The 12,732-nt window shown below is 58.6% G+C and overlaps 1 protein-coding gene across 16 annotated transcripts in view; it reads left to right on the forward strand.

Annotated features, from left to right (window-relative positions):
• The window catches only part of ALS2CL (ALS2 C-terminal like), a 32,421-nt gene that overhangs the window by 1,375 nt on the left and 18,314 nt on the right, over window positions 1-12,732 (forward strand). For 14 of the 16 annotated variants that reach the window (XR_008616738.1, XR_008616736.1, XR_008616737.1 and 11 more), the window contains exons 3-17: window positions 98-222; window positions 3,044-3,169; window positions 3,477-3,566; window positions 3,937-4,135; window positions 4,461-4,526; window positions 4,974-5,139; window positions 5,648-5,779; window positions 6,473-6,592; window positions 8,030-8,088; window positions 8,233-8,299; window positions 8,740-8,936; window positions 10,016-10,081; window positions 10,514-10,612; window positions 10,703-10,864; window positions 11,606-11,717. Coding sequence is in view for 11 of the 16 variants with exons in the window: in XM_055083165.1 (XP_054939140.1) it covers window positions 3,067-3,169; window positions 3,477-3,566; window positions 3,937-4,135; window positions 4,461-4,526; window positions 4,974-5,139; window positions 5,648-5,779; window positions 6,473-6,592; window positions 8,030-8,088; window positions 8,233-8,299; window positions 8,740-8,936; window positions 10,016-10,081; window positions 10,514-10,612; window positions 10,703-10,864; window positions 11,606-11,717 (1,638 nt within the window). In the remaining 5 variants the exon portion in view is untranslated. Of the gene's footprint in view, window positions 1-97; window positions 223-3,043; window positions 3,170-3,476; window positions 3,567-3,936; window positions 4,136-4,460; window positions 4,527-4,973; window positions 5,140-5,647; window positions 5,780-6,472; window positions 6,593-8,029; window positions 8,089-8,232; window positions 8,300-8,739; window positions 8,937-10,015; window positions 10,082-10,513; window positions 10,613-10,702; window positions 10,865-11,605; window positions 11,718-12,732 lie in introns of those variants that run through there. The other 2 variants (XM_028485890.2, XM_055083166.1) reach the window with 2 other exon arrangements.

Genomic DNA, 12,732 nt, shown 5'->3' on the forward strand with positions numbered 1-12,732 from the left:
GGAGAGGGAGGGAGGGAGGGAGAGGGAGGGAGAGGGAGGGAGAGAGAGAGAGAGAGAGAGAGAGAGAGAGACTAGCGCAGGTCTGGCTGCTTGTTAGATTGCCACGGGGACTGGCAGCTGACTCACCTGGACACGCCAAGACTAGCCAGTCTGTCTTCACCCCGCCCCGTGGTGAACATGAAGGCTGCCTGGGAAGCCTAGGTACTTGCTGTGTGCCCTAAGGTGAGTCGCCCAGCCTTTCAGGTGAGCTTGGTGGGACTGGGAGCCAGAGGCCTGGGTCTGAGCCCTGTACATGCTCTATAGTTAGTGTCTCGGGGCCCTCCCATTCCTTTCTGGGCCTCAGTTTCCCCATATGTACATCATGTGCAGTCTGCTACTAAGGAACCTTAGAGCTGGATGGAGTGAGAGGGTAATGAGGCCATGCCCTTAACCAGAGAGGAGTGGGTTGGAGGTGGGACTGGGGTTTGAAAGGGGAGACTCCTGCCGGGCCCCTTTGGTGTTAGGTTCAGCACCTCTTCCTCCTCCCTCGCCAACATACACACTCAGGCACACTCACGCCTGGCCTGGCCCCTGTCCTCACACTCTCCTCATTGCCTTCGGGATGAAGCTCCAGAACTCCCTAGCCTGGGAGCAGAGGCTCTCGGGACCACCAGACCAGATGTCTACCCTCAACGGCAGTCTTCTCCCTACCCACCGTCTCACCAGCCATGCTTAACCTCTGGCCTTTCCTCTGGGCAGTGTGACTCGGTTTCCTAGGGTTAGAGATCCTTTTGGGGCCACAGACCTGGAAGGGTTCCAGAGTAGTGTTGCCAGTTTGTGTCGGAAAGACTCATCCTCAGGGGCCCCAGGCGGCATTGAGAGATAAGGGAGACTGAAGAGCAGGTCGCCATACCCAGAGGAGCTCCCCTCCACTGGTTTATCCTTTCTAGGGAGGACTAAAATAATTTGAAAAGCTGTGATTTAGTCAGACCTTCATTTCACAGAGGAGGTGATTGAAGCCCAGAGAAGAGCAGGGCTCTGGATAAGCTGGGGCATGGCCAGGGCCAAATAGCTGGGCAGAGGTCAGAAGGGGGTCCTGTGGGAGCTGCTGAGGTGTGAGCCATGGGTCCAGGGTAGGGGAGCTTCTGCCAGCCCCATGGGGGCAAAGGGAGGAAGCCTAAGGGGGAGAGGAGCGCCCTGGGTGTGGCATTGGTTGGGGTGGGCCCCAGGTAAATGTCGGGGATCTGATGTGCAAGGCCTCCCAACAGTGAGTTATCTGCTGCAGGTCCCCAGCTCACCCTGATCTGGTTCCTAGTCTGTACCTCCCATCCTGGCTGCACCCTCCCCGCTCCACCTTTAGCTGGTGTCCTCACCTCTCAGCTCAGACCCCGACAGACTGCCAGCTGAGGGTGGAAAGGTCACTTCCCAAAGGGTCTTTCCATTCCACCAGTTTCTGGAGATATGGGTGAGGGTCAGATGGGCCCAGGCCGCACTTGCTGTACCCCTGACTCCTTGGCTGTGTTGTCCTGGTATGTCTGAGCTGACTTGGAGCAACCCTCCCCCAGTCCTTCACAGGGGTCTGGGGCTGCTGCAGGGGGCCAGCAGAAAGAGAAGCCTGCAGTTGGGTGTCCAGCCATTTCTCCTTCCTGCTTCTCCCTCCCAAGGCCTCACCCTCCTGAAGCAACAACAGCAGGAAAGGTGGGGCAGGAATGCCTGGGCCTGGGCCCTTGGCCAGAGTTCTGAGGCACTTGTCTCACTCTGCCCCAGAGCCAATTCCCTGGGAATTGTAGGCTCTGTCAGGGGCCTGGAATGCCCTTTGGTGTCTTTGGGGTTGGGTGAGGAGGGATGAGACCCCTTCCCATTTGGTCCTTTGGGTCTGTCTGTATTGCCTCATATTATGTCTACAGCCCCACCCAGGTCAACCAACTCAGCCTCAGAGTGTCAGAGTCGGAGACAGGCTGAGTCTGAGGGTCTGGGGGTTAAAAGACTCTCTAATTCTCAACCCTGAGACGTACAGTCATGTAATCTGGGCAGATGACCTCCTTTGCCAGGTCTGGTAGGAGAGGGCTGTGTCTGATTGGAGGATGCAGCCTGGCTATGGGGGTGGGTTTGAACCCAGGCCCCTTGCTCCCCCTCCCTCCAGTCAGGAGGCTGCGTCCTCAGGTGATCCTGCTTTCTTGGAGGGTCCTGCTCTCCAGGGCAGGAGGTCCAAAGACCTGCCAACCCCCATGGCCCCCACGTCTGGAGTAGAACCCATCCTGCAGGTTGCAGGTGGGCATGAAGTGTCTGGCTCCTGCCCACACTCACCTCACCCTCTCATGGCTTGGAATCATCTCCTCTGCAACTGTCACGAAGTCCGTGTCCCCAAGTCTGACTTTGAATCCCATCACTCCCCCACTCTGAGGCCCTCCATGGCTCCTCTGTTAGCCACTCAGGCAGCTCTTGGTGGGCCACCTGCAGAGCCTGGGCCTTCATGCCCATGAGCCTTTGCTCTCATGGTTCCCCCACTTGCATGCCTTGTCCTCCTCTCTGCCTCTTTATTTCTTGCCCATCCTTCATGGCTCCAGCGGGAAATTTCCCACTTCCCCCAGACCTCTCCTACATAGCCCTATTGGGTGACAGGGGGTCGTGAGCCATGGCCTTGAGATAAAGGCTGTGCTCCTCCGAAAGTATGTCCTTGTTTCCAGAGAGTCAGTGGAGAGAGGGCTAGGTCGGAGCACTACTAGATGTTACTCTGAGCCCTTGGGAGCCATGGTGGGTGTTTGAGCAGAGGAATGGGCAGGCCAGAGGGTTTGAGGAGCATCTGCCTTTTGGGTAAAAAATAGATGCTTCCCTTGGCAGTTCTGAGCCCTCTTTCCCACTCCTTCAGGCTCCCCTCAGCTGGGCCCAAGTGGGGCATGAGCGGGGGTCACTGGCCTGTTCAGAAACTCCCCTTTGGGGTGACCTGGGCTCCTTGCTCAGTTCTGAGGTAGGGTGGTCATGGGCCTTGCTTTTGGGCATATGGCCTGAGAGGGCACCCTGCTCCCATGGCTGCTGTTCGCTCTAATCTGTGCTTGGTTCTCAGGCCGTGAGTCTGGCACCCTGGCCATGTGCAGCCCTGAAGAGGCAGCCCTGCTGCGGCTGGAGGAGGTCTTCTCAGCCACACTCGCACGCATCAACAGCTTTGTCCTCCAGCCCCTTCTGGAGGCCGGTGAGTTGAGGGGAGGGTGGGGGATGCAGGAACTGTCCTAGGGACAGGAGTCCTCCCTTGTTGGACCTTCTGAGCTGCAGCTTTCTCAGCTGCAAATGGGAGCAGTGACATTTGGTGTGGGTGTCTTCGAATGGGTCCAGGGCCCTCACCCCCAGTTGCTGGCTGCTTCCTTCTCAAAGGGACCCCAGGGAACCAGGCTGTGAACCCCATTCTAGCCCAGACCTGCTGTGAATGGAGACGATGTTCCATCTCTCCCAGGGCACAGGCCTGGATTCTCTGCCTGAATTCTCATCTTGCTTTCACCCAGGGCATGACTGGAAGGCAGGATGCCCGGTTTACGAAGTGACCTTGGGCAGGTGCCTTCCTCTTGGGGGCTCTGTTGGTGCATCTGTGAATGGTAGGAGACTACAGGACCCTATGGACTCCACATTCTGGACCTGAGGAAGCTCTGAAACTCAGGGGGAATTCTTGTACTTGGTGGCCCTAGGTCATCAGTGCTGTTCCTGTTTAGTGTGGAGGTGGACACATGCCCCTGTTGAATCCACAGGGTGCTGCCCACTGCTGTAGCCTGCCCATCCCTTGCTGAGCTCAAGGGGGCACATGGGCTTCCAGTTCTGTCCCAAGGACCCCAGGGATGTGGGACCCTAGCTGCAGCTCCAGGGCTAGGGGTGCTGCTGCCCCTCGGGTGACCACCCAGGGCCTCTGCGTGCTCCCTGGAAGGCGGAGCGGCCCTGTTCCCCTCACAGTGTGCTGTGCCCCTGTCCCAGCTCCAGAGCCCTCAGATCCCTGGGGCAGAGAGTGCCTACAGCTCCTGCAGCAGCTGCACAGGAGCTCCCAGCAGCTGTGGGAGGTGACGGAGGAAAGCCTGCACTCCCTGCAGGAGAGGCTGCGCCACCCGGACTCCATCAGTCTGGAATCCCTGCTGCTGCTGCACTGCGCTGACCGTGTCTTGCAAGTCCACCTGGAGTAAGATGGCCGAGGCGGGGCTGGGGCTGGAATTCGCCTGGGTCAGGGCTTTGGCAGAGGTTTGGATTCAGCCCTGGGTTTGGGTGTCAGCCTGGTGGCAGGCTCAGGCACCCCAGATCTGAGCCTGGTGGCCTCCCAGGGAAAAGAGACTTGGAGTTAGAATTGTCTAGTTGGGTCAGTTAAGACTCAAGGTCACCAGTGCCCAGAGCCAGGCCCTCAGGGCTGCAGCCACTCAGGGGGTGGGATCTGGGGACACCAGAAGGGCAGGGGCTTGGGTCTGGAGCTGAGGGTTGGGCTTGCTGGGTGTCCGCTGTGCTACCTACAGGTACATCGAGTCCTACACAAGCTGCGTGGCAGTGCAGGCCTTTCAGAAGGCAGTAAAGAGGAGGAGGTGAGCACGGAGTGCTGCAGTGGGCCTCTGAGTTGGGGGTGTCTGGGAGGGAGGGCTTGGGGAAGCCACGTCCCCAGAGCAGTGAGTGTCACGGCCCGGGACTCATCCTGAGCAATCCTGGCTCTAGCAATTACACGCTGATCCACACCGAAGAGAGGGAGGGAAGCCTAGTGAGGTTGTGAGCAGAATCCATATACCAGCTAACGGGAGTGACCCTGGGGCGGGGAAGCATTCCTAACTGCTACTCAGGGTGGGCTTTAATCTCTGAGATACTGCTACCAAATCTCCAAGAGGGTCACTCAGCCACTCTTTTTCTGATGGGAGAGAGGTTTGGGGTCTGGGACTGGTCCTGGGATCTGGGGGATTAGCCAGGGCAAGGGGGCAATGGTGGCAGGTGTGGGAACAGAGGAGGGGAGAGTGAAGGGGTGTGGCCCTCCCTCCACTCAGCGAGTACTGGCAGGGCCAGCGGAAGGTGCTGCAGCAGCTCCTGTCGGGCATGAGCTCAGAGGGCTCGGTGGGCACAGCGCTGGTCCAGGCTCTCCGCCAGCCCCTCACCCATCACGTGCATCAGTACGTGCTCCTCCTGCTGAGCCTCGGGGACACTGTCGGGGAGGTAGGTAGCAGGGGTGACGGGGAGTGGGGGGAAATTGCTGGTTATCAGGCCTCTCTCCCGTGGGGAAGCTGAGGGATGGGAGAAATGGGCCTCTGGCTCAGGGAACCTGCCTACTCAGGAACCCTGGTTTGAGAAGGACCTGGCAATGCCTTGGGGACATGGTCTCGTTCTGGGGGGTTTGAAGGGACATGTCCTCGCCCTGGGGTATCTGAGGTACATGGCCCTGCCCTGGTGGAGCCAGCAGAGACCCAGAGAACAGATATAGAATCATGTACTGGGTGTGAGGACACATGGCCCAGCCCCAGCTGGGGGAGTCATCGAATGGTCCTAAATCCCCTGGAAGCATCCTCCTACTACCAGAGGAGGGGCCGGCAGGGAGAAAAGGGAAAACTTAGACTTAGACCCAGACCTCCTGACCAGCTGGGGCCAGGCCACGGCTGGGGCAGTCATCACAGGGTGGGAGAGGATTCTGATAATACCCCGCCCCGGCTGCTCTGTCCTCCTACAGCGTCACCCCACCCGGGAGCTGTTGGTGCACGCAGCCACCGTCTTTGGGAACTTGCAGTCCTTCATGAGGCAGGAGCTGGACCAGGCCATGGCCACGCAGGCCCTCTGGCACACTCTGAGCAGCCGGCTGCGGGTGAGTTCGAGGCCTGAGGGGCAGTGAGGGAAACCCGGCAGGGGCCCGTTGGGTAGCTTGAGCTGCCTGCTGCATTCTCCATGCCTCAGCTTCCCCACCTGGGTGCGGGGGCAGTGGCTAAAGCAGGTGTCTGTGACGTTCCCCTGTCCAGCCATCCTCACCCATTTGCTGATCACCTCCTGGGCTGGGATGTGAGCGTCTGGCTCTGGGGAAGAGTGGTCAGCAGAACCGACCCTCTCTCCTGGGATGTCACTGAATGATTGCACCCCCGAGTCACTTCCTGTATTGCCCTTGCAGGAGGGAAAGTCCCCTGTGCTCTGACAGGGCATGACAGGCTTGGGGCGCAGTGCAGAGAATTAGGAGGACAAGTGAAGGGGACAAGAATTGCCAGAGAGAGGCAGGGATTGTAGAACCCTGGTGAGAGTTGATGGGGGCTTGGCTGGGGCCGTGGCCTGAGATGGGGTGGAGGAGGACAAAGTAAGGCTTCAAGAGAAGTTGTGCTGTCCTGCTGGGTATAGCCAGGAATGAACCCCCCCCACCTTGGAGCCCCAGTGCCCATCACTGACCTGGGAGCCTCCAGGAGATGCTCAGAGTGTTGGGGGAGGTGTCTGGGGCAGAGGCGGGCAGTGGAGTGGCCGGCAGCATCCAGAACAGAGGTCCCTGAGCCTTGCACCTCCCTCCTCGCCTCACCAGGATGTGCTCTGTACCCCCGCTCACCGACTCTTGCAAGACAGCCAGGACATACCTGTGACGGTCACCCCGCTGAGGGCAGAGCGTGTGCTGCTCTTTGATGATGCCCTTGTCCTGCTACAGGTAGGGTGGGGCTGGCCAAAGGTCTTGGGGTCACAGTGGGGGTCTGGGGTCTGGTTGAAAAAAGGAGTAGGAAAGAGACATGTGGCTGGGAGCGAGAACTTGGGCCTGGGGAGGTGATGGGGGCAGAAAGGCAGAGTGCTAGGGTGGGGGCAGCAGGTGGAGCCATCCCTGAAGGAGTGTGGGCTGTGGAGAAGGGCTCTTCCCGTCTCAACTCTCCACAGCTGGTATCCCTGTTAAATGTCTTCACCTCAGTTTCCTTATCTGTAAAGTGAGACAGTTGTCAGTTTGTCCTTCAGCAGATGGCAGACAACTCCTAGTTCTCTTCCTCCAAATGGAGAGGAACCTCAGGCAACGGTCATAGGTGGCCCATAGTGGCTGAGGAGGGCTGCGTGAGCCATTCAGGGCACATGGAAGGCTTCTAGAGAGGAGTTCCATGTAGCAGCAGTGCCCGGGCTCGGCATTACAGAAGTCAGGAGGGAGCCAGTACTGGGGTTTGGGATTTGTTATGTGGCCGATAACCTTGGCTGTGCCTAGTTCCCCCTGAACTTGTATTGCCCTTGTGATAGCCAGAGCACTGTCTTCTCTGTCCCCCCTAGAGTGTCCGCCTGGAACTCCCCTGCAGATAGGGAGGCTGAGACCTAGAAGGGATGCTACTTGCCCATCCAAACCTGTCTCCTGAAGCCTGGTTTTGGGCTTTTGATTCAATTTGAGTTTCCCTCCACTCCCGATTTCACCCTCTGTGCTCCAGGTACACTGACGAGATACTGTCACCAAAAGGTGCTGAGTCCTTTCCCACCTCTGGACCTTGGCACGTCCTGTTGTCTGTGCTGGACCCTCTCTTGTCCTGGCCCGTGTCTGGCACACTCCTCTTCCCCTTCAGGCCTGGGCCTGGTGCCGCTTCCACCCGTGTCTGTTGCCAGGCGAAAGGTCACTGCAAAATCTTCCAGAGGAAGGGAGGTTTGGACTGCCTCTCAGAGCAGGGATGACATTCCAAGTAGAAGGAATAGCACATGCAAAGGTTCAGGCTGAGGAAAATTTGTGGCAAACTGGAGGAGGCCCGGGTAGTGGAGGGGAGTGGTCTGTGTGGTCTCAGGTGTCAGGCTCAGCCGTAGGGACCTTAGAGAGGTTTCCAGCAGGGGCTAACAAGATCCACGCTGCATTTCCAGAAGACCACTCTGGTGGCCCTGATGGAGCAGAATGTCGGGGGTGTGGGAGGCTGGTCCTGGGTTTCTGGCCAGGCCTTCGGGTGGGAAGGGAGGTGGAGGAGCTGCCCTGGAGATGGGGAACCGGCAGGGGTGGTGTGGGACTCGGTGCTGGGCGTGCCGCACTGAGCATGCTGGGGACACCCAGTGGTGTGCCAGCGAGCTGGTGTTGGGAGCAAGGCCAGACCAGAGAATTGGTGAGCACCTTGCCCACCTGTGCCCCATCTTCTTCCAGGGCCACAGTGTCCACACCTTTGATCTGAAGCTGGTGTGGGTGGAACCTGGGCAGGACAGGTGAGCCACCCCCATCCAGTGACACCCCAGGCCTTCCCTCCCTCTACCCCATGAAACCTGCCCACCCCAGGGCTCTGACCTGGGCCCTCCCTCAGCACCCTCCTGGACAGAGCTGGGGCCTACTCATCAGCTCCATCTGTCTAGGTGCATGTTTCACCTCCTCACGCCTGAGGAAGAGTTCTCTTTGTGCTCCAAGGACCCGCAGTGCCGGGTGAGCATGGGCGGACTGTGAATTCGGGGAGTGGGGTCGGGAGTGAGGGAAGGCGACAGGAGGGTAAGGGGAGGGCACAGGTATACAACCCTGGAGGCTCGTTGGGAATGTCAAGCCTCTGGAGTCATGGTCAGAGTGAGTCAGGGGTCAGCCTGGGCTCAGGCATCAGAATGCCGAAGAGAACAGGTGTTTTTCTCTGTGAAGCCAGGGTTGGGGCCTGTTCGAAGGTTCTGTTTGGCCTCTCTGGGCAGGCCCGAAGCTGCAAACAAGTATTCAGGTCTGGATGAGGCCCCAGGGAGCAGCACGGGAGCAGTTGGAGGTCCCCGCAAGTGATGAGTGGGGTGTGGGTAGGGTGATACCTGATGCCGCCCCAGGAAGCTTCCTAGAGGGGCTGCCTCCAGCAGCAGTGGCCTGTCCTGTGTTTTCCTGTCCCCCCGCAGGTGGCCTGGCAGTGGAAGGTTACCCAGGCTGTGTGCCAGACCTTGCGTGGGAAGAAGGACTTCCCGGTGCTGGGGGCGGGCCTGGAGCTTTCTGAACCCCCCACCTGCCGCTGTGGAGCATACACTTTCCGTGCGGAGGGCCGCTTCAGCCAGGCCACCTATGAGGGCGAGTGGTACTGGGGCAGGCCCCATGGCAAGTGAGTGACCGAGGCTCTGGGCCAAGCAAGGCAGGGATCCTCCTGAGGGTCTGAGGGGCAGACAGGACCCCTATGGACCTCATTGCCTTGGGGCATGAAGCAAAGGCTGTTACCCACTGTGGTGAATTCTGTTTGTCCCCCAGAGTCTCTCTCAAGTCCTCTTGGACAGGACCTGGCCCACTGTAGGTTTGTGCCAGATACAGTCTTGATGGCAGTGAGGCTACCAAGCTTGGGGCAGACATCAGGAAGCCGACCTGCAGGGCCCACGGTTACCATTCTGTTCTCAGGCGGGTGGAAGAAAACCTTAGTGTCTACATAGCATTGTCTGGTGGTGGTAGAAATGTTTTGCAGACATTCTGTCTTCATCAGTCCTTACAGGAATTCTCTGGGGGAGTGTCATCACCCCCTTTATAGGTGCAGAAGCTGAGGCCCAGAGACTGGCATGACTTTGCCCAGGCCTCAGGGCAGGTTCTAGGGTGAACCTGGCCTCAGTTGCAGGTCGATACGACCCCACAGGCAGATAGGCTTTTGAAGAACGTGGCCCCAACTTGTGCTACAGCTGGTGAAACCAAGGCCCAGAAAGCAGAAAGGACTCGCCAAGGTTACGCTTGCAGGCATTCCACTCGTTTTTGTTACCCTGCCTGCTTCCAGAAAGGGCTTGAGGAAGCTTATGAACAAAAACACAGAAAAAGCCATGCTGTGTCAGAAGAGGAGACAAGGATGGTAGAAACCCCACTGACTAGCACTTGGCTTGAGCTTGAAGGTTAGCTCTGAGCTTCCTGTTGGTCAAGGGAAAAAGGCAACCTGGATGCTTCCAGAGCTCTCCCTGCTGGGTGTGGAACGCACTCTGTGAGGTTGCTGGGGCCATTGTGCCAGGAGTAGAGAAGGGCTGAGAGCCCATGTGGGGTCATAAAGCTCAGAGAAGAAGGCCGAGTTGGGGCAGAGAGTCCAGTCCAAGGGGGATCGAGGCCTCGGAGAGAGTCTGCCGTGGAGGCTGGCTGGGAGTCTTGTGTGTGTTGAAGGTCTGGTGGGTCTGATGCCCGTGGACCTGATGCCCGTGGACCTCGACTGTGTTCCAGGGGAACCCTGAAGTGGCCAGACGGGCGGAATCATGTGGGGGATTTCTGCCAGGGCCTGGAGCATGGGTAAGGCTGGGGCTGACACGGGACTGTGTGGTGGGCAGGCAGGGAGTGGTTTCCACCCCTCTCCACTGTCACCAGCCTGGTCCCATCCTACATTCCCAAACCTCAAGCAGAAACTTGGAGGCCATGTGGTCCAGCTTCACTCACTGTCCTAAAGGGGAAGCTAGGCCTGAGGAGGGGGGCAGGTCATGAAGGGAGTGGTCCAGGGCCAGAAGGCCCTCCCAGGGTGCATGGGGGTTGGGGTGGATATGGGGTGTCCTGAGGGGCCCTTGGGGACAAGATGGGGCTCAGCACCTCTCAGATTCTCCCCATCGTCTGAGAAGGCCCCTTGGAAGAGCAGGGACACTCCTGGGCATGGAGGGGGTGTGACAGGTGTCTTGGGCCAGGGCTGTGGCCCCAGTGCTGACTTCCCTCCCTGCCCACCCACACTGACAGCTTTGGCATCCGCCTGGTGCCCCAGGCCTCCGAGGATAAGTTTGACTGTTACAAGTGCCACTGGCGGGAAGGCAGCATGTGCGGCTATGGCATCTGTGAGTAAGTGACCCTTGGCCTGATGGCAGGACAGGCTCGTGGGACAGGCTCGTCCTCTGGGAGGCAGGGCCAGCCATTGGTGACCCTCCCCAGGTACAGCACCAGCGAGGTGTACAAGGGCTACTTTCAGGAAGGCCTGCGGCATGGATTTGGGGTCCTTGAGAGCACCCCGCAGACCCCTCAGCCCTGCAGGTACACGGGCCACTGGGAGAGGGGCCAGAGGAGTGGCTATGGCATCGAGGAGGACAGCGACAGGTGAATGCTCTGCAGCCCCGCACCAGGATTCAGGGGCAGAGAGGGCCCTCACAGACCAAATGCCTCAGGGCATGGGTTCCCTGTCATCACTGGGTCCATTCTGTCTGGGTCTGTCCCCCAGAGTCTCTCTGAAGCCCCTCACTTTATTTCCACTCCCTCGGTTGGTTCTGAGGCTCAGGATGAGGAACCCCGACCTTGACTGCAGGAGCCCCCCCTCTCTGGCCCCTCCCTGAGCTTTCAGAGAGGAGTTTCTGACCCCCTGATCTGGTCCTATCAAAGGATCACAGCCCTTCCAGGCTCTCTGGGCTGAGACAGAGCCCAGTGTCCTTGGCCTGACATTTGAGGCCTTGCCTGCTCCTCTGACCTCATGCCTGCCATGCCACCTGTGTACCCCCCAGCCTTTTAGACCACTGACCGTCCCCACGTATCTGTCGTACACTCCTACCTCAATGACTTTGCATATGTTAAATGGCACCCTTACTCCATCTGTCCTTCCTGCCACCTCTCCCGGGAAGCCTGCCAGGATGCCCTCCCCCAGGCAGGCTCCCTTCCTCCTCCACCCTTGTTCCTCTTGTGGGTCCTTACCTCACCTGTCCTATGTCTGACTTGAGTGGATTCAGGCCGTGTCATTGCTCCTTATCTGACCCCTGCCCGCCACCCCGGTCCCACGCCAGCAGAACACACAGAAGGTGCATGGGAACAATTCTGATCCAACTCTGGCCCTACTCTCCCCTCCCCCAGGGGTGAGCGCTATATTGGCATGTGGCAGGCTGACCAGCGCCATGGCCCAGGGGTCATGGTCACCCAGGCAGGTGTCTGCTACCAGGCGACCTTCCAGGCAGACAAGATGGTGGTGAGTGCAGTGACCCACATGTGTCCTGAGCTACCCTTTCCCTGCTCTGGGGGTTCCAAAGCTGAACTGAGACTGGTCAGGGGTGGATGGGGCAGGAAGCGGGGTTCCGACATGCTGGATGGAGCCAGAACCTGGGCAGGAATCCAGTTCTGCCACCTACCTACCCTGGCCTTGGCCAAGTCCCTGCCCCTTCCGGCCTCAGTTTTCCCATCAGCAGCTCAGGTGAACTACTTACCGTAATGACTCACTAAAATAGCAACAATGAAGTGCATAGTAATGAGGAGGCCAGCAGCCTCTACTACCCATGTTTATAGACCCCTAACTGGGTGTCTAGCTCTGGGCTAAGCCTCCCAACATGATCTCGTGGGATCCTACCAGTAGCCCTGAGGTCATGTTATTGTCCCTAGTGTAAAAGTGACAAACGTGAGGCTCAGAGAGGTCAGAGAACCTGCCCAATGTCGCATTCTGTTTAGTGTCAGAACTGAGGCTCAAGCCCAGGTCTCCTGCACCTGGGCATAGCCCTCACCTTCTGCCTCACCCACACCCTGCCAGGTGCTTGGCACATAGTGAGGTTTTGGCCTGATATTGTGGCCTGTTTGTTTATTTATACTTTGTCCTGGAAAGGATTGAAGGAGGAAGAAAAGGTAAGAATAGGCACATAAAATAGATTCAGAAATAAGTAGAACATGAATTGTATCCCATTTGGTCCTGAGCTTCCTGGCAGCCAATACAGCACAGGAGCATGATCAGCTCCACTGTCCCCGGGGTCAGTGACAGGGAAGTGGGGATGGTTCAGGGAAAGCCCAGTACTTCCTGAGCTGTAGGTGGGAAGGAATGTTCCCCCAGGAGGCTTCTTGAGGGAGGCTGCTGGAGGGGAGGAGCCAGGTCCCAGGGTGTCGGTCAAGGTGAGCCAGGTCCCAGGGTGTCGTTCAAGGTAACCCAGGGTCGAGGTCCATGGGCCCTGTGCTCAGTGCTCAGAAGGCCAGGGGCTGGCATCCCACCTAGGCGCAGTCCT

Source organism: Physeter macrocephalus, unplaced genomic scaffold, assembly GCF_002837175.3.
Source record: "Physeter macrocephalus isolate SW-GA unplaced genomic scaffold, ASM283717v5 random_658, whole genome shotgun sequence".
Lineage (NCBI taxonomy): Eukaryota > Metazoa > Chordata > Mammalia > Artiodactyla > Physeteridae > Physeter > Physeter macrocephalus.